The sequence below is a fragment of the Pipistrellus kuhlii genome, unplaced genomic scaffold (assembly GCF_014108245.1).
Source record: "Pipistrellus kuhlii isolate mPipKuh1 unplaced genomic scaffold, mPipKuh1.p scaffold_m20_p_2, whole genome shotgun sequence".
Lineage (NCBI taxonomy): Eukaryota > Metazoa > Chordata > Mammalia > Chiroptera > Vespertilionidae > Pipistrellus > Pipistrellus kuhlii.
Window position 1 is genome coordinate 147,845,687 of NW_023425515.1, and position 24,953 is coordinate 147,870,639.

Below are 24,953 nucleotides of genomic sequence, written 5' to 3' on the forward strand. Positions count from 1 at the left end.
GATCGTGGTGTCGCCGCGGGTCCCCTGAGCACTAGCTTCCCCCCCAGCGAGCGCGCGTCCAGCCAGCTTCGTCCCCCCAGCCGAGGGCCGGCGGCGCCCCTTCCCCCGGGAGATGCGTCCGTCCGGGGCGCGGGGGCTCTCCGCGAGTTCCTGCGGCGCCGGCGGCTCCCGGCCGCCGCTCTGAGCGCGCCGCGCCGCCGCCGCAGCGCCCACTCCGCCGCGGGCGGCCCGGCCCCCGGATCCCCTCCCTGCCCCTGGCGGCGGCGATGACCGGGGAGAAGATCCGCTCGCTGCGGAGGGACCACAAGCCCAGCAAAGAGGAGGGGGACCTGCTGGAGCCCGGGGATGAGGAAGCGGCGGCGGCCCTCGGCGGCGGCACCTTCACCGGAGGCAGGCTCGGCGGCGGCGGCGGCGGCAAGGGCGGCAGAGCCTGTCATAAGATCTTCAGCAACCATCACCACCGGCTCCCGCTGAAGGCGGCCCCGGCGCCCGGCGCGCCGGCCCTGCCGCTGCACAACTCCTCCGTCCCCGCCGCCTCCCAGTCCCAGGCCCTTCTAACGGGCACCCACCCCGCTGCGGTCGCCGCGGACGGAGGCATCTCCCCCGCACACTACCCGGTGCACGAGTGCGTCTTCAAGGGGGACGTGAGGAGGCTGTCCTCGCTCATCCGCACGCACAATATCGGGCAGAAAGATAATCACGGTGAGGAGTGCTCGCCCCCATTCCCCTTCCCCCTCCCCGGGCCTAGGGTGTGCGCCCCCCCCCCCCCCCCCCCCCAGGCCTCTGCAAATCCTAGGCTCCTCGCCCGCAGACCCTCCTTCCCTCGGCTCGCCCTCCGGGCCAGATGCCTGGCAGTCTGGACGGGTTCGGGAAGAGCATGCTAGTGGTCAGGGGGTTGGTTGGTGCTTGCGGGTGCAAAGGAATGTTTCCTCCTCGCCCACTTCAAAGTTTCCCGCAAGGAGCCGTTTTGTTTGTCTTAGAGACAGGCCTTGAGTGTGTGTGTGTGTGTTGATTCTTGACGATAAGAGTTTTTAACGGTGCCTCTCGTCCGTCCTGGCTTTCTTCCTCTCTCTGTTTACGGAATTGTGTTTCCCTTCTTTCATCTCCCACTTTGGGGGGGGGGGGTGAAGGGGGTGTCTTGATTTTGGATTCAGATAGTGTCCACTTACCTCCATTACCTAGGGACAGATCCCAGCGTGATTGCAACTGGTTGTGATCGGTACCTGCCAGGTGGTGGTTTCTCTCTTTGTTGTTGTTGTTTTTAATGCTTTTGGGAAAATGTGATACAAAGTGTCTGATTTTCGCATTTAAGATGAAATGCTAAGTGCCTTGATATTTTGAAAGCCACACAGTTTACATTTGTTGACATCTGATACCTAGCGTAAGTAAAGTGACTTCTGAGTAGGTAATATTGTGTTGGAGTAGAGCTTTGAATGTTTTGCTTGTTTTAGATAGGCAATTGCTGATAGTAACATTTCATCTTGATGACTGACTAAAAATAGTTCTGTGGTTTTTCATAGTAACTTCATCACAGCCTTTATGACAGAATGTACAATCATTTGTTATTCAAGGACTTTATTTCAACTTTTTGCCTTACTTTAACTCATCAGCTGATTTTTTTTTATTCTTTAGTTCTAAAAACAATGATTGAGTTGACCTCTAGTCAACAGTAAATTAATGAAAACCAATGTAAACATTGATATTTTCAACATTTCATAGGCCATTTAAACTGGGTAGTTGGCAAGTGATGTTGATAGCTTTGTTTTTAACTGAGCATGACTATTGCATACATTCAGTTAGGATATACTGAACTCAGTGCTCCAAATAATATAACACATTGATGAAATACTTGCCTGTGGAATAAGCTTCTTTAATTCCATTGGATTCTAGGCTTATCCAAAATTAGGGCAGAAATTGAGGTGAAGTAAGATTTCTGTTGATTGTATAATTTTCTAACAATTGCTCTTGTATTCTGAATTTAGTGATATTATAATACGTAATACCACTACTTGTCATTTATCTTAAATCTAATCCCCTCAAAAGTACCTGAAAACTGCACCCAGTTTTTCATTCCTACATTTATTTATTTTACTATTGTTGCAACAACTATAATATTGTTTGTTGATGGTAATATATTTTAACTTTTTTTGGAAAGAATGTTTAGTGGGAAAAATGTTGTAATTTCTGATTATTAGTCAATTATTAAGAGGTTTCTCATATTTTGGTCTTTATAGTAGCTACGTTTTACTTTATGGTCATTGTCATTGGAAGAAAAGTCCCTGAAAACATAAAAGATTCCTTCTGAGAGTTAATACGTTTCAAATAAGAGCTATGTGAATATAAGTAGTATAGTCTGGTATGCTAGAACTGATTTTCTTGATTGATCGCAAATGGTACTGAATTGCAGGATTATTGGGCTTCCATATTCTATAATGCAACATTTAGAAGTTGGTTTGTTAAAATACAAATTCTATTCAAAGTAATGGAAATCCTAAATACTTCTAAGTTCTTGTCCTTAGCCCACTGAAATTCACTTTTTTAAGTTGCCTTGATATATCAAATGTTTGCATTGTATTTAGCTACCATTATTTTGTTGATGTTTCTGATGAATGTAACCAGTGGCTCACATACCTATGGAAAGTGTAATTATTTTCCCCCTTTCAATATGTATTTTCATGTCCTGCAGTAGAGTCTCCTAGGAAGAGTAGTTTATATTTAATGTGCTACTTGTTTAATTCTTTTTTTCTCTGTAGCTGCATTATTTCCCCATTATATTTTGTTATTTATATGCTTCGTTTTTAGCAACCTGGATACTTTATTTAGATTTTTAGAATATTTTTCATTTCACATTACAAAAGATAAATGCTTTTTAAGTCATCCAAACAGAAACAAGCTATGTATTATATTTGGATTGTTGTAACATGATAAGTGCATAGCAGAATCATATACTCATACCAGTGCATAGCAGAGCCATACAATCATACCACACCATATCATATAGTTTTATATTCACTGTAGAGATGCCTTCCACAACATTATGATAGTGGTCATCATCATAGATACAATTTATTGAGTGTTTCAGCACTGTACTAAGTGTTTATACACATTATCAGATTTAATTCTCACAATTACTTTGCAAAGCAGATGTTTTTATCCTTATTTTAAAGGAAGGTTTTCCTAAAGTTTCATACTTAGGATAAGTTGCAAAAATGAGAAGTGAATATCAAAGCCCATGATCAACCTCTTTGTAAATATTTCTATTGATCAGGACCCACTATATTGCAAAAAAGTTAATTTTAATGTGTATGTGGCAGTTTATAGCCAAGTGCTTTAATACATTATTTTCCCATTTAGTGGTTATAGTACTGTAGATTTGTAGAGAGATTTTGCCATTGGAGAGCTCTCTTAGTTTTTCACAGAGCCCAAATCTCTTGCTTGTTCTGCATCTTTTTTATTTAAATGGGCTACCTGGTTCACTTGATAGTCCTTTAGATATTTGACAAGAGCTATCATGTTCTTATCTTCAGGTAAACATTCCTAACTTCTGCATCCATTCTTCATATAACATCATTTATAAAATTCTTAGAATGGTCCCGGAAACATAGTACATACTAAGTGCGTGTTAAATGGAAATCATAAACATCTTTCAGTGAAACTCTGGTTTTTAAATTCTTCCTTCTTTATTGTTGAATTGAATAGGAAGGAAAAAGGAAAAATAGAGTTTTTTCTTTTGTGGTAAAATGTTGGTTGAATATGAATTGCTTTTTTTGAGCCATCAATAATAATTATTATTATAATTATTATTATTTTTATATATTTTATTCTTTTTTTTTTAACAGAGAGGAAGGGAGAGGGATAGAGAGCTAGAAACATCAATGAGAGAGAAATATTGATCAGCTGCGTCTTGCACACCACCTACTGGGGATGTGCCGGAAACCAAGGTACATGCCCTTGACTGGAATCAAACCTATGACCTTTCAGTCCTCAGGCTGATGCTCTGCCACATGTGTCAAACACAAGGCCCTCGGGCCAAATCCGTCCCACCAGGCCTTGCAATGTGGCCCGCACCTCGCTGTCATCACTGCACTCCGCTGTGTTTCCATCACAATGACAGTTTATGACTGTTCAGTAAACCATTCGGCCCGCGATTTAGGCTGGATTTTAGATTTTGGCCCCTTCTCTGATTGAGTTCGACACCAGTAGGGTGTCATCAATTATTTTGAGGTCTACTGCATTTGGATCCAAACAAATCTCTTGAAATTTAAGTTAAATTATATATATACTATGTTCAAATATACCAAGCGATGTGAGTCATTGTATGTTTAGTAACAACTGTTTTTGGAATGGGTAAAAGATCCATTACATTACATGTACACAAATTTATTAAACTTTATATATTTGTTCTATTCTCTTTAGCATAGAATTAAAGTTCAAGTATAAATATTTTTTACATTGACTATTAAGATTTTTCTGAATCACTTTTAGCTAATGGTAGTTAAACAAACCATCATGTTTTTACCTCTTCACCTTTAGAATTGAGAATGCTTGTGAAGCATATCGAAGACTTTTTTTTTACACCAAGCAACCTCTAAGGCTGCTGCTTTTTGGATCTCGAAGACTTTCTTGATTTTGAGTGCACTTCCTATTTGTTAAACATGTAATTTTATTTTATTTTTCTTAATTTACTTACATATCCTTAGAAGTTAAGCACCTTCTCTTGGCCATTAGTCAGAAGCTTTTAGGTGTCAGAAAGAGGAAAGTCATTGATATGTAAATTGCTCACACTAGTCTTTTCTAGATTGTGAACAATTTCTGATCTATTCTGAGAGATTTGGCAGTTTCTGCTGCCTTTAATTACATTGCCTGGCATGTGACAAGCCATCCTCTCTATGTACAGTTAATTTTTATTTTTACTGAGTTGTAGTGTAATCCTGAAGTGATTGTAGATTTCAAATTTAAGTTAAAATTCAATTTAGAGTGTTTCTAAATGCAGGTAACTCATTGAAGTGATAAGGAAATAATTAACATGTGTTATATCTCTGCCAGGTAGTCCACAGATGTCTTCAATAAGGGATTTTGGAACATTTTAATTTTGAAAAATTAAAAAATGTATGTTTGAGAATTGAGGCAATAGGATAATCTGTTTAGTGTTTATAGGTTTTTTTCAATTCTGATTTATTCTCTAGAAATCTTTAAATTCCCTTTTGGTATTTTGCCACTAAAATCTTTATGATAGGTGATGCATACTATGTCTATATGAGAAGAAATGATTATAAAGCTAAACTGCATAACAAAAAAAAAAATAAATAAATAAAAGTCTTGAACTAAGCCTCAAGTGAACAATTTTAACCAGAAGGATTATAATGATGGCACATCTTTAAAAAAAAAAACACTGGTAGTTGTATATCTGTTCTCATATATATATATATATATATATATATATATATATATATAATAACATATAATATATATAATATATAATATATAATATATAATATATATATATGTATTGATTTGAGAGAGGAAGGGAGAGGGAGAGAGAGATAGAAAACATCAATGAGAATCATTGATCGGCTGCCTCCTGCACGCCCCCTACTGGAGATGGAGCCCGCAACCCAGACATGTGCCAATGATTTTTGGATCTACTGCTCTATCCACTGAGCCAAACCAGCTAGGGCTCTCCTCGTGTTTTGTAGTCTTTTCTGAACTTTGTTTTTGAAAGGCAGACCTGTTTTCCCTTCAAATGGTTCTGGATGCCCAAGATAATCCATTCAAGTGTTATATACTGTCGCTGGGGAAGAGGGTGATACAGTGGTGAAACCTGTAACTCTGCTGATCTATTGGGTTGATTCAGTTGATTATTTTTTGTTTGTAAATCCTCACTTGAGGCTATTTTTCAGTTGATTTCTAGAGAGAGTGGAAGAGAGGAGGAAAGACAGAGAGAGAAACATTAATGGGAGAGAGGCACATAGATTAGTTGCCTCCTACACACACCAGACTAGGGCTGGGGATTATTGAGCCTGCAACTGAGGAATGTGCCCTTGAGCCCTTCAGTCCATAGGCTGATACTTTAACCAATGAGCCAAACCAGCTAGGGCCAGTTAGTTGATCTTAGACACTTTAACTTAACCACTGAGCCAAACCAGCTAGGGCCAGTTGACCTTAATGATGACTATATGAATATGGCTTTCCATCTTTCACCTCTTCCCCCATGTGCCTCTCCAACAGAGTAGGACTGCTCATGGGTTAAGTTTTTGAGATTTACACTTCACTTGAGATTTTATCTGATACTTGGATTTATACTGCCTGTCAGTCTGCTAAGGGGTTAGATTCATTTGACTCCTGTAAGTCATCTGTAGTTTGCTACTGGTGCATTTAGATTCTTTTTCTTTTTTTTTAAAATATATTTTATTGATTTTGTACAGAGAAGAAGGGAGAGAGATAGAGAGTTAGAAATATCGATGAGAGAGAGTCATCGGTCAGCTGCCTCTTGCACACCCTCTACTGGGGATATGCCCGCAACCAAGGTACATGCCCTTGACCGGAATCGAACCCGGGACCCTTCAGTCCCCAAGCCGACGCTCTATCCATTGAGCCAAACCGGTCTTGGCTGCATTTAGATTCTTGGTGGTAGATATCTATCAGGCATGTTAATGCATGCTTTCTCTTACTCAGCACTGTACTGAATTTTATAAAAGCATATGTGTAGTCTTGCATATCCTCTTATGCATATATATCATTGGGTTGGCTTTCTTGTGGAGACCTGCTTTGTCTGGGGGTGAAATGTCTCTTGGAGAGTAAAAACCGATTTTAACACTATGCTAATAGTCTTTAACATTTTTTTTCTTATCTTTGTTCATTTATTATTTTTTTCTTTGCTACTTCATGTAACAGATACATATTGAGTTCACAATATGTGATAAACAGTGTTTTAGGTCTGGTTTACAGCAGTGAACTAAACAAAGTTTCTGGTCTCCTGCTTACATTTTAAAAGGGGAAAGGTAAATAATTGATTGACAAACTAATACATATATGGTAATGATAAATATAGAGTAAAATAAAGCAGGATGAAGCGTGTAGAGAGGATGAGGGGAGGTAGTAATTATTTCACTGAAGTCAGGTTCCGAGAAGACATCAATGATAAAAGAAATTTAGGCAGTTATCTAAAGAAAGTTAGAGAACACATCTGGCAGAACAACAGAGTTTCAGGCAGATGCAAAGAAAATTCCCTGTTTAAGGAATAGGAAGGCCAGTGTGGTTGGGACAAGGAGTAGAGTGGTAAGAGAGGAGACTTGAGAGGTGACAGGGAGGAACTTTTGTAGACCATTGTTAAAAGATTTGGGCTTTTATTTGAGCAACATGGGAAGCCACTCTAGGATTTTGAACAGAGGAGTAACACTGATTTTAAAAGGCTCACTCTGGCTGCTCTCTGAAGCAAAAACTAGGGGACACAAGTCTCAATTTATCATGCTATGTTAATAAGGAAGGGTAGCTATGGAAATATTGAGAAGGGAGGAGTTGAAGGTGGGTTGGATGTAATATGCTCATAGGTGAGTATATAGTATAGTACCATTTATGAGAGAAAATACAAAAATTCTCCTATTGCTTGCTTGGATGGGACTTGAAAGTGTCTGTGGAAGCTAGAGCTCTGTTGGTTCTAGTACTTGTAATTTCCTGCTCTGCTTCCTAGATAGGGGGCACATCAAGTCAAAACTATTTTTGTAATAATACACAATCATAGCTTGCCTTTCTCACTGTGCTGGCATTTTTGCTCATGATATAAAAGCAGTGGTGAATAAATATTTGGAACCATAACATGAATCAAGGCACCAAACCTGCCAGTAGACATTGTATTATTCACTGCCATGCATTTGCAGTTTAAATTTAAAAAGCATTTTTCTTAATGTCTTTGATGAAGTTGAAATGATTAATTTTATTGTCTTAATCTCAAGTACATATCTTTTTAATATTTTTGACATAATATGGATTATGCATGATGTTGTTCTGCATACTGAAGAGAAAATAGGAGAAAACAGTTCTGCAGTTTTTTGAGTTGTAAGCCACTGACTTTCGTCATGGAACCCCATTTTTACTTGGAAAAAAAAAAAGCCAGTTTACAAACTATGGTTATTCCAATTTTGATATTTGGCACACGTTTTCTGGAAATTGAATGAAGTGAGCTTGTAACTTCAAGGAAAACAATTGACAGTATTGCCAGTGGAAAAAACATCAAACTTTGAAATGAGAATTAATATTTGGAAAAAGTTTCACTCTAAGTTTGATAATTTCCTGATACTTAAAGACTGTACTAGTCATTACCAAAAGTGAATTTTTTTTGATTTTGTATAGTGAAATGAGTTAATATTTAGAAGATCTGTGTAACTCGGTCAATATTTTTCAGATGATCAAAATCATGTATCAGTAAAAGATCTATTAGTTCATTTTTTGTTTGTTTTGAAAAATGTGATTATTTTTTCCAGAAAAAAATTATATAAACATAATGGATTTTTGTCCTTTTAATATTAATAAATGAAAATATAAAATGTTAAATTTAGTTTCTAATCGGGTAAAAATTGGTAGATTTCTAAAAGACTTTTGGCATCTTCAATAATTCTTAAGAGTATAAAAGGGTCTAGAGAAAAAAGTGTCTTGCAGCCAAAATATTTTAAAACTGTTAGTGTAGTAAAAGGAATAAGGATCTTAGAGTCATGACTCCCACAATTTCTAGATATGTAATTTTAGAAAATTACTTAACTGTTATTAGCTTGATTTTTCTTACCTGTAAAGTAATATTTGTCTCACAGGGTATGGAGCAAATTAAATTTTGTGTATTTCCCATATATAAAGTACTATATAGCATTGCATTGGGCAAATATAATAGATGAGCCAGAAATGCTAGCCATCCTATCTAATAAAGAGGTAATCTGCAAATTGACCATCACTCCAACACACAAGATGGCCGGCAGTTGTGGGTGATTAGGCCAGCAGGGGAGAGCAGTTCAGTTTTGTTTACCAGGTTAGAACCAAAGCATCCAATTGCAGATTTAAAAATTTCATTGTGAAGACGTCACGGAGAAGGCTATTTTAAGTTCTGATTTTCTTTGTGTAACTAGCTTAAGCAGCAGGTAGAGGACTTAAAAATAGAATAATAAATGAAAGTGACTAGAACATTTGAGCCCTTGTTACATGATATAGTTGGTCAGTAAAGTAAATGGCGGTGTTGGCTGGTGAGGTGAAGATGTTGATCATTTGCATTTAAAATATTGAAATCACAGCGTGATATTTGGCATTCTTAATTGTAGTATATATTTCTGATTATGTTCTTACCTGTAAATTGAGAGAGATTGGATTATTGAACTCAGTCATTTCTGGTTCATGAATTTTTTTGGAAATGTGATTGATTTGGTTTTGAAATGAGAAGTTTCATTTGTAACCAGTAGATATTTATATTTTAAACTTTGCATCTAGATGTTCTTGGGTGGTTTAAGGAAACAGAGTAATTGTCTAGCTACCCAGTTATCCTCCTGGGCAGTAACTGGTGTTATTTTATTTTGTTTTCCAGTTACCATTTACAGCATGTTATTATTTATTTGTTTGTTTGTTTGTTTTTCCTTTAAGATAGAGAAGTGAAGAAAGGTAACTGTTACTGTCTTTTCTATTGGTAGGACAAAAATGAATATTCAGAAATTTGTATTTGACCCCTAGACTTCTTGGAATTTCAGATTTTCTAATTTTTCTATTTGGGAATCTCATGGATATATTAAAATATACTTGTCCAAAATGGAGTTATCATTTTCACCTCACACCTGGCCAGTCTTTTAGTAAATCACATTAAGTATCCAGTTGCTTAAACTTCCATCATTGGGATTATTCTTTTTCTCACCCCATTTTCCTACCCGTATACATCAATCATCAAGTTATTTTATTTATTTTCTTAAAATATATTTCTTCATTGTTTTCAAAGAGGAAGGGAGAGATATATATAGAAGCCTCAATGATGAGAGAGAATAATTGATCAGCTGCCTCCCTCTCGCCCCCTACTGGGGATTGAGCCCGAAACCCAGGCATGTGCCCTTGGCTGAAATCGAACCCAGGACCCTTCAGTCCAAAGGCTGACGCTCTAGCCACTGAGCCAAGCCAGCTAGGGCAACAAGTAATTTTAAATCAGTCTATTTTCTGTCTCCATTCCCACCACTTGAGACCAACCAATTTTTATCTTTTCCCTGGAATACTACACCAGACTCATAACTAGTTTCTCTATGCCTCTCCTCTGTTCTAGCCTCTATATGGTAACAAGTATAATCTTAAAATTTATTTGTATCAGGTCATGTCCCTGCTCAAGATCCTTTAATGTCTTCACTTAAAAGTATGTTCATATTTCTTATCATAGTTACAGAGCTCTGCGTTGTTGCCTACTTCTCTTATATTATCTTGTACAAAAAATCTTCTTTCTATGTTCTGGCCCTGTTTTCTTTCAGTTCCTTGAGCACATGTGTCAGACACAAGGCCCGAGGGCCAAATCCGTCCCGCCAGGCCTTGCAATGTGGCCCGCACCGCGCTGTCATCACTGCACTCCTCTGCGTTTCCATCACAATGACAGTTTATGACTGTTCAGTAAACCATTCGGCCCGCGATTTAGGCTGGATTTTAGATTTTGGCCCCTTCTCTGATTGAGTTCGACACCCCTATCCTTGAGTATTCTAGATTACTTTGGCCTCTGGAATACTTTTCTTTTCATTCTTTGATTTCTTAGTTTCTGCTTATCTTTTAGATCTCATTTAATTGATTTTTAGATAGGAAAGGAGAGATAAAAATTGATGAGAGTGTAAAACATCAGTTAGCTGCCTCCTGCAGGCCCCTTACTAGGGATCAAGCCTGAAACCTGGGCATGTGGCCTATCCTGGGCCACAGAATACTTTTTCATTGGACTTGTTTTTATTCTTACTCATATAAATATTTCTAACATTATGACCTAGCATTTTGAAAAGATAGCTAGATCACCCTAAAGGGTAGCTTGTCACATCTTGGAGGGATTGAAGTTTCTTTTGGAAAATAGCTTATACCAGTGACTTTTGGTAGTCATGTCTTTTCTGAGACATGCTTCAATGTTTGCTTACTAACAGTTATATCATAGTGGTTTCGCTATTAACCTAGATTAAGTTCTGAGGTGTGAAAACTGGGAAGTATATTGTCTAATCACTAATGGAGGTTTGTACGTCAAATTTTTATTTCTGAAAACCATAATGTGAATTGTATTCCAAAGTCTGCCATTAAAAAAATGTATTTATTTTATCTAATGACTAAGACTAAGATACTTACTATAACCCAGCTTGTTTTCTGGTAAAATTTCTTATAGATACAATTTAAATTTAGTGAACTTATTTAGGACTTGTAAATTTTACATGAAATACAATCTTGCTCTATTTGCCATGTTATTCTGGCTTTATTGAGCAAGAGAGGTGTATTTGTGTGTGTGTGTGTGTGTTTTAATTATCTTTGTAGGTTTTGTTTAGCTATGAGATTAGGGTAGATCATATGCAGATTTCTTAGAAAATGTAATCAAGTTTTTATTTATTTTGTACATGATTTCTTCAATCGTGTAGTTTTATTAGAAAAAAATTGTTCATGTAGCACTTCTATAAAAGTGCTAATATCTGAAATTAATGTGCATAAGCTTTAATTAGTAACTTTATTTTAAAATGTTACTATAGTTTTGATTTCTTCTATTATCAAGAAGTTTTTAGGTTGTATGATTTGAGAAATCATTTTGAAATTAAATTAGTCATTCTATAACATCAACTCTAGGATGTAGTCTGAACTCAATAGCATAGCCTACAGGTTCTCATTGATTTGTCTTTTGCTATTATTTCCCATTTCATTATTTGCTATTCTCCTGCATGTTTTTTACTCACACTAATTGTAAACTTTTTTTGTGTATTTCCCAAAACTGTTCTTTCATTTGAATGGAAGACTAGTCAGTGTTGCTTTCTTTTCCTACAAATTTCTAATTCCTTCTTCAAGACTTTTTTTCCACTGTGGTCTATCTTGAATATTTAAGTCTCTCTGCACAGGCAAAATTAGGTGCTCTACCTTGTGTTCTATTATTATGCTACACTTCCTTCTATCCTACTAAATAATATAACAGTGACTTACTTTCATCTTGGTTTCTAATAGAATTTTGACAACTTGAGGATGGGATTGGATCTTGCTGGTATTTATCTCCAATAATGAGTTTATGATAAGTATTTAAGTTGTTTGCTGGAATGAGCAAAGAATAATACGACAGATAAATTAGCCTCGAAGGAAGCTCTAATTTGTTTAGAGAAGAAATCTCTAAAGCAAAATGGGTACTTTTTGGAGAGAGGTGGGGGTGGGCTGTCAAAGGGAAGAGGAGTTGGCTGTATTATGTGTGGAAACCTTAACATCTTCTGACTTTGAATTTGCTATATAAACAAGATCATTTGCAATCACATATACTTAAAATCTGTCAGGGAATTTATGAAGGAGATGAAACTACTTCTAAATACACACTTTCTTATGTTTTTATACTAATTTAACTTTTTATTTTATTTTAGGAAACACTCCTTTACATCTTGCTGTGATGTTAGGAAATAAAGGTTAGTAAATATATATATATATATATTTAATCTTTAACTTCACTAATGTATAGTCAGTTTTAAATTTTCCATGTGAATTTTTTCTTTTTAGATTTAAAAAATTAACCTGATTATTTTATTTGCTAATTGAGCTTAGGATTCATTATATGAAAAATAAATATTTTCCATTAGTGGAAATCTTATATTAACCTTTATGCCTTTTGAAATTATGTATTTTTGTTTTTACTTGGTTATTTTGTCAAGCAAGTATTTATAATTTTAGGAGACTCTTATTTTCATATATTAAGGTTTATTCATTATTGTAATACTTAAAATATTAAAAGTTTTATAATTTTTAATGTGGACTTTTATATTAAAAACTCCTAAGTCTAGCTTTTTGTATATGATTGTAAAAATTTAATGCTTATTTTTTAATTAAGAAAACAACATGTAGACAAGGTGATTTAATTGATTTTAGAGAGAGGAAGAGAGAGGGAGAGAGATATAGAAACAGAGAGAAACATTCGTTGGAGCCTCCAGGATTGAGCCTGCAGTTGGGCATGTGCTCTGATGAGGAATCGAAATGCGGAAATGGATGAAATTGTGAGAGGGATGTCCTACTGGGATTGGGCCTAAATGGACAAACATTCCTCAAGGGGTCTCAGATTGGAGAAGGTCAGGCTGGGCTGAGGGACACACATCTCCATGCATGAATTTCATGCACCGTGCCTCTAGTATATATATAAAGAGCCAGCGACCAGAACGCCATAACAACCATAACGACTGTATCGACCAGCCACTATGACATCAACTGCAACCAGTTAACTGACCCGATCGGGTGTGGGCTCGGCCAGCCAACTTCCTGCAGCCCCTTCCCACCCTGCCACACCCCAGATTGGCACTTCCCACCCCGATCAGGAGAAGGGCTGGCCAGCCAACTGCCTGCAACCCCTCCCCCAGGCTGGCCCTCAATGGGCCCCCACCACCCCATTCCCATGGCCTCTCCTCCCCCTCATCAGCTCTGCTCTCGATTGGCCCCTCCACTTAGATCAGGGGCCCTCCCCTGCATGATTGATCACCTCCAACTGCCCTCCCCTGCTGGCCATCTTGTGGTGGCCATCTTGTGTCCACATGGGGGCAGCCATCTTGTGTGTTGGAGTGATGGTCAATTTGCATATTTTTCTTTTATTAGATAGGATAGAGGCCTGGTGCACAGGTGGGGACTGGCTGTTTTGCCCTGAAGGGTGTCCCAGATCAGTGTGGGGGCTACTTGGGGGAGGGGCCTGTGGTGGTTAGAAGCCGGCCATGCCCTCTTGGCGACCCAAGTGGAAGCCCTGGTATCTGTGATTTATTTATATTCTATAATTGAAACTTTGTAGCCTTGAGCGGAGGCCAGGGCAGGCCAGGGCTATGGGAAGCTTGGCTTTCTCCGTCACCAGGGGCAACTCAAGCCTCCTGCTCTCTCCAGCTCTGTGGCTGCCGCCATTTTTGTTGGCATTTATTTATCTTCTATAATTGAAACTTTAGCCTAGAGTGGAGGCCAGGGCCGGCAAGAGCAGGTGGGAAGCTTGGCTTCCTCTGTTGCTGGGGAAACCCAAGCCTCTTGCTCACTCCATGGCTGGTTGGGTTACTTTGCATACTCAGTCTTGATTGGCTGGTGGGTGTGGCTTGAGGGCATAGTGGAGGTACCGTCAATTTGCATGTTTCTCTTTTATTAGTGTAGATATGTGTGTGTCTAAACACACATATATGTAGTTTTTTAAGTTATTCCTTTTTAAAAATTGGATCATAATATAGTTCTGCATTTTCATTTAGCAGTACAATGTGGATATTCCACATTGAATGTATTTTTTTTTTGTAAATATATTTTATTGATTTTTTTACAGAGAGGAAGAAAGAGGGATAGAGAGCTAAAAACATCGATGAGAGAGAATCATTGATCAGCTGCCTCTTGCACACCCCCTACTGGGGATGTGCCTGCAACCAAGGTACATGCCCTTGACCGGAATCGAACCCAGGACCTTTCAGTCCGCAGGCCGACGCTCTATCCACTGACCAAACCGGTTTCGGCGGATATTCCACATTGAGATAGCTTAAATTTATTCCTTTAAAATCATTTTTACATTTCTTTTTTTAACACTTTATTATAAAAACTTTCAAATATATGTGAAAGATTATCACAGTGAGCATTGAAATAATCTCCATCTAGGTTCAGTAATTGTTAATATTTTATCATATTTATATTATCTTTCTCTTTAAGCAGTTTATATGTATTACTGTTGCTATACCATTTGAAAATTAGATGTAGAGATAATGACATTTTACCACCAACTACTTTAGCGTGCATTCTAACTCATTTTCCAATATAGCCATGATATTGTTATCATACCTAAGAAAATTAATATTATTGTAACATCTGATATCTAATTCAGATTTGATTTTTTTTTCAGTTTAAAAATGTCTTTTATAGATGTTTTTTATCAAACCAAGGAACATTTGAGGCTTACTCATTGCATTTGGCTGATATGTCTCTTTATCTTAATCTGGAAAAATTTGCCCACCTTTTTCTTTCTCCTGTGTACCTATTAAGAAGTCTTTCCCAAGTAATTTGTAGACTGTACCCCACGTGTCAAACACAAGGCCCTCGGGCCAAATCCGTCCCGCCAGGCCTTGCAATGTGGCCCGCACCGCGCTGTCATCCCTGCACTCCGCTGCGTTTCCATCACAATGACAGTTTATGACTGTTCAGTAAACCATTCGGCCCGCGATTTAGGCTGGATTTTAGATTTTGGCCCCTTCTCTGATTGAGTTCGACACCCCTACTGTACCCCATCTCGGATTTTCTTGACTATTTTCTCATGATATTATTTAACTTTTTCTTTGTTTTCAGTCTCTCCTAAAAATTGAAAATGAATTATAGAGGCTTAATTAGATTCAGGTTAAATATTTCTGGAAAGCATGCTGCATAGGTGATGTTATGAACTTTTTTTTTCTTTTGGATCAGGAGAGGGGCCTGGGAAGTGGAGAGAGTTTGGGGAGATGAGGGGAAGGAGCCAGAAGAAGGGGCACTGGGGCTCTGGGAAGGGGCCTAGGGAGCTCTATGAACTTTATTATCTGATATCACTTTGGGAAACAATGTCTAGTATCTTACTATTAATGCCACTAAGTTTGTTCACTTGTTTAAGAGTTGAAATAAATAATGAGCTTTTTATATGATATATTATAATCAAATCTTTTTTGTTTGATGTAAATTACTCTTGAGGTTCTTGGGTTATCTCTTAGAGTAGAAAACACTTTCAAAATACTCTTGAAAATAATTATTAAGAAACAATTCTTCCATTGCAGAGAGATCCAAAATATTCGTGAATCTGAGGATCTGAAATAACCTGGTTAAGATACATAGAAATTATTACTTTAAAAAATATTTTTATTGATTTCAAAGAGGAAATGAGAGGGAGAGAGAGATAGGAACATCAATGATGAGAGAATCATTGAATGGCTGCCTCCTCTACTCTCCCCACTGGAGATTGAACCCACAACCTGGCCATGTGCCCTGACCAGAAATGGAACTGTGACCTCCTGGTTCACAGGTTGATGCTCAACCACTGAGGCACACTGACTGGGAGATACATAGGAATTAAACATTTAACTCTCCACTGTGCATTATTTATTTTATAGTTTTGTTTTCTATTAATTTGATTTCTTGAATTTTTATGTGAGTTTTATATTGAGCTTCTAAAAATTACATGATGTTTGATATTATTACCACTTTATGTTTCAGAATGTGCCCATTTACTTTTGGCTCACAATGCTCCAGTAAAAGTGAAAAATGCTCAGGGATGGAGCCCACTGGCGGAAGCCATCAGCTATGGAGATAGACAGATGAGTAAGCAATATAAATTACTGTTGTTATATAATCTAAAAATATGAAGTGATGCATTTGAAATATTTTTCATTTAGCATAACTTTCCATGCTCTGAAAAGTGTGTATTTATAAGCTTATATATGGAACTTGAACATTGGATGATACATAAAAATAATTGAGGAATTATGTTTAAAAGTATTTTTTTTTCTCTTACAGCATTCTGCCCTATTCTTCGTTGTTGTTTCTTTATATCATTTTTTAAATTTTTAATCTTCACCTGAAGGGCAGATAAAATAATAAGCAATTTATATTGAGGCTTAACAGTAACTATATAGTAGATTTTAGTTCATTCTTATTTGACAAGTGGAAAAAAAGAAACTTATGTTTGGGAAAATTTTATAACTTGTCCAAATTTATACACAGCTACCGGTAATACGTTGTAAAGCTGAGGTTTGCACTTTAATGCAGTGTTTACATTTGAATCTCTTAACTATTAAGTAAATACTAAGGAGGTCTTCAGGTTTTAGATTCAGAAGTTATTGTTAAAGATAGAATAGGATTAATTTCTGTTTTGTTTTTTTTCTGTATTAGTATTATGTGAAAATACAATCTCTACTGAAAATTTGAACAGATATTATATAAGTACCTGGAAACAGTTGTAGATACTTACGTTTTTAGAAAAGTGGTATCCAGAGGATTTTTGAAATCTGCTAACTTTGAGATCACTTAGATCAGTATTACAATGGATATTGCATTATCTGATTGAGATTGGTAAATCTTGGCTCAGTCAGGTATAATAAATTCCCACAGATAATTTAAAATGAGGAAAACTAGTGTGAATAATAATAGCCTTACTAAACTTATTTACTAACTACATCTCTCAATATATCTGTATAAGAGTCAGTGAAATAAAATTTTATTTGTGAAATAATATTTTTTAGTATGGTGCAATCTATTTTAAATTAAAAAAATTTTTTTAATTTAAATTTTAGTTACTGCTCTTTTAAGGAAGCTTAAACAGCAATCCAGGGAAAGTGTTGAAGAAAAACGACCTCGATTATTAAAAGCCCTGAAAGAGGTAAGCTTTTTTTTTTTGTTGCTGATTTCGTATTCAAAGAATAATTTTGTGTGATTTTAAGCATTTTAAAAAATACAGTCTAATTTTTCACTAATTATTAAGGGTCAAGAAATGGTAAAAATCCTGCTTAAGTTAAGTAATAATAACATAACAAAATACTTTGATTATGATGTAAAAATATACTCTTATGGGAAGCACCATTCACTTTGAACTAGGAAAATAAAAAAAGTATCATTGCTTTCTTAAATGAGCACTCTAAGAAAAAAGAGCTGGGTCATAGTTAATGGCAATATTTTCTCTTTGTCCTTTGGGTTAGAAGATTTCTAAGAGCTGCAGCTCCTGCTCCTAGCAGGACAGTTCTATGAACTTTATTATCTGATACCACTTTGGGATAATTCTTTTTGTGTCCTCCTCTTGATGGTAAGAGCTGGGGATGCTGGCACAGAAAGAGAGGTTTATTTTCTTCTGAATTTTTGATGCCTAAAAGAAATGTGGAAGAAAGATGATGATTAAGTCTTTTTTTAGCTATGCCTTTTTTTTTTTTTTGAGCTCTGAAGACACAAATTTTTTTTAAGAATATTTGATTATAGTAGTTTCTTTAACAGTTACAGTCTTTGGGTGTTTAGTTTTTAATTTGTGAAATAAAATTTTGCTCTATAGTTCTCATATAGTAACATATTATTTCAAGTTTAATAAACTTTTGTGTTATTACTTTGTAGAGATAAAAGTTTATATTGTAATGAGTTGTTTTTTTAGACCATTATGAGGCTATCTAATTATTTTGGAAATTATTTTTTATAACTTCTGAAGTTATTAACTATTTTTACAATAGTACTTACTGTTATTTTAGTTATGCGAGAAAAAGAATATTTATGCAAATTTAAATCTTATCAGTTTCAGATATTTTCCTATGTATTTAAAATGTTATAAAATCTATAGTGGTGCATATTTTCCTTTGTAGATAATGTGTGCTATTGTAATGTTTTATTTTAAATAATGGACATTTTATTTTTCTCTAAACATTGAAATTTTCTATTTTTTGTCTATAGACCTTAAATGATAACAGATTTTTTAAAAGCAAAATATTAATTAGGTAATAACAGCTATTAATTAAGGTGCATTTAGTAATTATTCATATTTTATTTTCTAGCTAGGTGACTTTTATCTAGAACTTCACTGGGATTTTCAAAGTTGGGGTAAGAGTGTGCTCTGTTTTACTATAAAATACGTACACATGCAGAATTGCAAATGTAAAAATAACTATTGTACATATTTGTTAACATAAGAAATTTGATACTTGCCCCAGGATAATTAATATTTTCCATTAACTATCTTGTAATAAACTGAAGAGGTTGTAAAGCACTGAAGTGCTATTTCATTATCTCAACCTGATTAGTAATTTTTATAATTTTTACTTTAAGATTAAAAATGTGTTTCATTTTTAAACAATGAAATGCAGGTTTAAATTTTAAGTACTTTTAGGAATGTTCAGAGGTAGAGAGTACAATTATGAGATTATTAGATTATTGAATTAAAGGAAGTTTGATGTAGTACTTGGATCCCTGAATGTGCAGAATTTGGTAACCTTTGATTTGGATATTTTATCAACTTTCAATCATTTTTGCCACTTTTCCTATATACTTTTTGGCTACTGTCTTTTTCCATTTTAAATATATTTTGGTTGATTTCAGAGAGAAAGGGAGAGGAAGAGAGAGACTGAAACATCAATGATGAGAGAGAATCATTGATTGGCTGCTCCTGCACGCCCCCTACTGGGGATCAAACCCGAAATCTGGCTTGTACCCTTGACTGGAATTGGGACCCTTCAGTTTGTAGGCCAATGCTCTATCCACTGAGCCAGATGGCTAGGGCTATAGCCACTGTCTTAACATACTGTTTGGTTGCACACTGTTTTTATTATTTATGAAAGACCTTAATTCCAAGATATTTTGCAGTTATTTATTTTACCTTAGTAAGTTTCTCTTTTCCCCTTTGTTTAAATAGGAAGCTTGTTTCTAGTGACCTTTACTAACTAAACAACTGCCAAAACAACTAAATTTTGTTTTAAAATTTTAAACTAATGTAATGTTTATATATGAGCTTACATTTTTTAAAGCATCTGAATTAATTTTATGATATAAAGATATATAAATGCTCTATGATACTTGCCCCCAAAATAATTGTAAAAATAAATCATAAAATAATTATAAATAAATCAGATACTGACAAATACGGAAATCACTGTTAATGTTTCATACTAATGCTTCGAAATCTTTTTTTAGTGTTTACAAATGTGTGAGTGTGGGCGCACAAATATATGCTTAGCATTCTTTTCTTAAAATATTCTTTTATTGATTTCAGAGAGGAAGGAAGAGGGAGAGAGAGAAACATCAATGATGAGAAAGAATTATTGATTGGTGGCTTCCTGCACATCCCCCACTGTGTATGCAGCCCACAACCTGGGCATGTACCCCGATCCCAATGGAACCGTGACCTCCTGGTCAATGCACAACCACTGAGCCACACCAGCTGGGCCTGAGCATTAAAAAAAAAAAAAAAAAAAAAAAAAATATATATATATATATATATATATATATATATAAAATGTATATAATGTATATATATAATGTATATATAAAATATATATAAAATGTATGTATATATATATATATATATATACACATACATACACATACACACACATATTTTATTAATTTTTTACAGAGAGGAAGAGAGAGGGATAGAGAGTTAGGAACATCGATGAGAGAGAATCATCGATCAGCTGCCTCCTGCACCCACCATTCCCCCCACTGGGGATGTGCCCGCAACCAAGGTACATGCCCTTGACCGGAATTGAACCTGAGACCCTTCAGTCCGCAGGCCAATGCTCTATCCACCGAGCCAAACCGGTTTCGGTGAGCATTCTTTTTTTAATGGGAATCGTACAATGTATGATTATGCAATTTGTCATTCTTATTTAATATATCACAGGCATCCTACCATGTTAGTTCATGAGAAAGTACTTCATTTATTTTAACAGCCACATGATACTTTATAGTATGGATGATTAAGGTTTTCCTAATGTTTTAAATCTCTAAATATAAAGATTTAATTCCTAAATAAAATTATAGTTCTTTTTATTTATTTTTAATTTTTAATTTTTATATATTTTATTGATTTTTTACAGAGAGGAAGAGAGAGAGAGAGAGAGAGAGAGAGAGAGAGAGAAAGATAGAGAGAGAAACATTGATGAGAGTCATCGATCAGCTGCCTCTTGCACGCCCCCTACTGGGGATGTGCCCGCAACCAAGGTACATGCCCTTGACCGGAATCGAACCCGGGACCCTTCAGTCCGCAGGCTGACGCTCTATCCACTGAGCCCAACCGGTTTCGGCAAAATTAGTTCTTTTTAAAATTGTTACAACTCTACCTATCAGGCTAGTTTTGGCTTCATCAAAATCACACATGATTTTGTTATTCTGATAGGCCTATCTTGTCTTTATGCTTTATATATCATTTAGAAGTCCTGGTGTTCTAGACCACTGAGAGGAAAAGAGGTTTGTAGTGGCTTTGAATAATAAAAGAGCTCCAAGTCAAATTGGTCTAAAGTTAAAGTACATTTTTTTCACTCTGTTTTTTATTATTTTATTGAGACCCCATCTTCCTTGATGATCTTAAACTAAGGGTGTCCTTTGAGTATAATGTTCTTTAACTGATTATCTTAGTAATATTAGTGGTTTAAATTCTAAAATAGTCTTGCTGAGCAAAATGTTTTAAAATATTTTGAAAGTGACAGTTCAATTATATGAAGAAATAAAAATGGGTGTAATCACTCCTGAAAGTGTACATACATCTATAGTTACAAACACATTATAAATATTGCATAATCAAATTCATGATGCAACCCCTGAGGTACTTGTTGAAAGTATCGTGTGTTTTTTTTTTGAGAACTTGACTTTGACACAAAAAAGTCAGCACATCTGTTCATTGCTGATAAAGGATTTTTCTGATTTTGTGTCAAAACTAGCTCCTGATGGTTAGATGTCATATGTAATTCTAAAAAGTAAAACTCATTGGCTAGATTTAGCTTAGATACTTTGGACTTAAAAACACGTGATAATTTAAAAAATATATATATTTATTGATTTTTTTACAGAAAGAAGGGAGAGGGATAGAGAGAAACATCGATGAGAGAGAAACATCAATCAGCTGCCTCTTGCACACCCCCTATTGGGGATGTGCCCCCAACCAAGGTACATACCCTTAACTGGAATCGAACCTGGGACCCTTCAGTCTTCAGGCTGACTCTCTATCCACTGAGCCAAACCGGTCAGGGCTGGATAATTTTTATTATTATTAGATTCAGTTATCAAATTTTATTCTAGAATTTAGGCATGTTTCTCCTCCTTGTCAAAACCACCCCCCCCAAAAAAAAGGCAACCCAGAAGTAAGGGGGAATAAGAAATATTGAGATCCCAGTCTAAATTTATTTTAGAAGAAGTGGAGCATGCAAACTGTACTGTTTCCTCTGCTGTCATATTCAGTGTTTGGCTGAAAATAGCCGCAGACTTGGTTAAAGTGGAGATAATAATTGCCCCATCTTTTGCAAATTTTTGTTTTGTTGTGAATGAAATGTAATCACGTTTTTGAAGGAAGCCCTGTATATATTGTAAAATGTTAAATAATTTACAGTATCATAATCACTACTTCAAAACTAGGATTATGCCTATAATATGTTTCAAGAGAAAAACTGATAATTTAAAAAGTTTCTTTATCTCATTATCTACAGAATATCCATTCTACCATATATATTTGGGGTTGTTATTTGCATATTATGAATGAAAAACATTAGGCTTAGAGATGCTAAAATCAGGAAGTAAGTGATAGCAAAAACAAAATTTAAATGTAGAGACTCTTCATTTTTCAGTTCAGTGAATTATGCTACCTTTGGAATGGCATGTTAGACTCTCATTATATTGAGCTAACTGAAAATATAGAGTTTAATTGTTCAGTTTATGCTGGAAAGGAAAAAGTCATCACAGAATTGGGAAAATATAAATTAGTCTATTTTTGGAATGCATTTCATAGGAGAAATCTTTTTTGTTGATACTATTCCCTCTTTCCTTTCATTTTGTAGGAAAGGAAATCCCAAATCCCTAAGCTTTTTTCTCATCCTGATTTTTATTTTACATAAATATATTTAACATCTTTAAATACTCTTCAATTATTTTCAATCACTACAAATATAATCCATTATTTTTCTTGTTTTATATTTAAGTAACTTTCATATTTTCTGCGTTAGATTATTTTCTTGAGATTTATTTATGAAATAATATCTGAATTATGCTTATGAAAAATTACTTCTAAGCGTTTTATTTTCTTTTTGCATTAATTTCTGCCTTTTCTAATTTTTCTAAATTTGTTTTTGTGGATTTCCATCTATTTCAAAAGATGTAATAGATAAGGTTAAATTAATTTTGAATGCTATCTTCTGATCATTTTGTTCACGCTATATCAAATACGTGACAGGAAAACTAGATCTCAATGAGCATGAAAGAAGAGCTTTGGCCGTTGCTACTATTGCTTTTCTCAACTTTGGTTGTTTTATACAGGGATTTTTTTTTTTAATCAGAAAATTATTTCTTATATTATATATTTTGACTAGGGTAACTGTTAGTTGGTATTCCATTCTCTTTGGGGACAGTAAACTTTTCTTATTTTTGTATAGTAAAATGCCTAGAAAACAGCCTTCATTGCTGGAAATCATTTTAGATCCAGTAACCTCTCACGATTTTAAAAAGACATTGATATATTAAGTGTAACTTTAGTGGTTAGAAAATATTGATACTTCTGAAAAAGCTAACTAAAAAACTAGTCTTTAGTTTTCTCTGAAGTTTTTGTTTCTTTCTAACACAGGTTGACTTAGCACCCATTTTAAACACGGAATTTCAAAAAAATACATTGTAGCCCAGCTGGTGTGGCTCAGTTAGTTGTTCAGTGTCGATCCAGGAACTAAGAGATCAGGATTCGATCCCGTTCAGGGCACATGCCTGAGTTGTGGGCTCAATTCCAGTAGGAGGTGTGCAAGAGGCAGCCGATCAATGATGTTTCTCATCCATGTTTCTAGCTCTATCCCTTTCCCTTCCTCTCTCAAATATATATATATATATGTATGTATATGTATATATACATGTATGTGTAAGTTATCTATCTGTCTCTATATATATATACATGCACACACACTCACATACACATCTGATACGATCTTACTTTCAGGAATTTTTACCTTCACATTTTTTTCTTTATTGATATGTGGTAATTATAACCTGTTACACAGATTTATTCATCCTTACAATAACTCCTATTTCCCCAAAGTGTGGCAGATAATAACTAATAAAAAGCTATAAAAAGATAGCTGTGATATGAATGTGAGCAACATGGAATATAGACATCTATAAATAAATAGAATCATTTCATTTTATAGATTTTGAAACTGTGGTTCTGTGTGATTAAGTAACCAAGGTCACATGGGATTCAAACTCAAATTCAATTATTTAGCTTTAAAAATGACTTTTTCTGTTACACAGTTTTCTATCTATTATATCATCTATCTACCTATCTATCTATCATCTATCTATTAGAAGCCTGGTGCATGAAAATTTGTACACTCGGAAGGGGGTCCCTCAGCCCGGCCTGTGTCCTCTCCCAGTCCAGGAGCCCTCAGGGGATATCCAACTGGCAGGCCTAAGCTGCAGTCTGTGTGAGGTGACCAGCAGGCAGTCAGGGGACGGCATAGGTGTCTAGTGGCTGGCCCCACCCCCCATCGCACCACTGCTGCCAGTGGCCACCCTCTGTGGGAAGCGACCCCGAGGATAGTGAGTGGCTGTCCCCGCCCCGAATCACCCTGCCACTGCTGCTGCCACCCCCACCCCTTCCCCATTGCCATCCCTTCCCTCTGCCCACTGGCATGCATCTTGGCTGGTCTCGAGACACCTGCTCACCAGTCCTGCCTCCCACCCTCCAGTCGTTCAGTTGATTTGTATATTATATTTTATTTATAATAAAAGCATAATATGCAAATTTATTTATTTTAAAATATCTTTTTATTGGTTACAGAGAGGAAGGGAAAGGGAGGAAGATAGGAACATCAGTGATAAAAGTCAATCATTGATTGGCTGCCTCCTGCACGCATCCCACTGGGAATCAAGCCTGCAACTCAGGCATGTGCCCTGTCAGAGCATCAAACTGAGACCTTCTGGTTTATAGGTCAATGTTCAACTGCTGAGCCATACCAGCCGGGCTATTTTCTACTACTTAATCACATTATATTTAAAGGATCAGATAGGCTTCAGGTCCATCAGTTACCCATTCAGGAGGGCTTAGTTACCAAAGGGCATAGTTTTCTCATCTATAA

At 36.0% G+C, this 24,953-nt stretch overlaps 1 protein-coding gene across 7 annotated transcripts in view; it reads left to right on the forward strand.

The window, feature by feature from the left end:
• The first annotated feature begins 266 nt into the window (after window positions 1-266).
• The window catches only part of ANKRD13C (ankyrin repeat domain 13C), a 55,885-nt gene continuing 31,198 nt past the window's right edge, over window positions 267-24,953 (forward strand). For 5 of the 7 annotated variants that reach the window (XM_036446937.2, XM_036446942.2, XM_036446939.2 and 2 more), the window contains exons 1-5: window positions 267-702; window positions 12,576-12,617; window positions 16,378-16,482; window positions 17,454-17,539; window positions 18,690-18,735. In XM_036446937.2, the coding sequence (XP_036302830.1) occupies window positions 267-702; window positions 12,576-12,617; window positions 16,378-16,482; window positions 17,454-17,539; window positions 18,690-18,735 (715 nt within the window). The remainder of the gene's footprint in view (window positions 703-12,575; window positions 12,618-16,377; window positions 16,483-17,453; window positions 17,540-18,689; window positions 18,736-24,953) is intronic. The other 2 variants (XM_036446940.2, XM_036446938.2) reach the window with 2 other exon arrangements.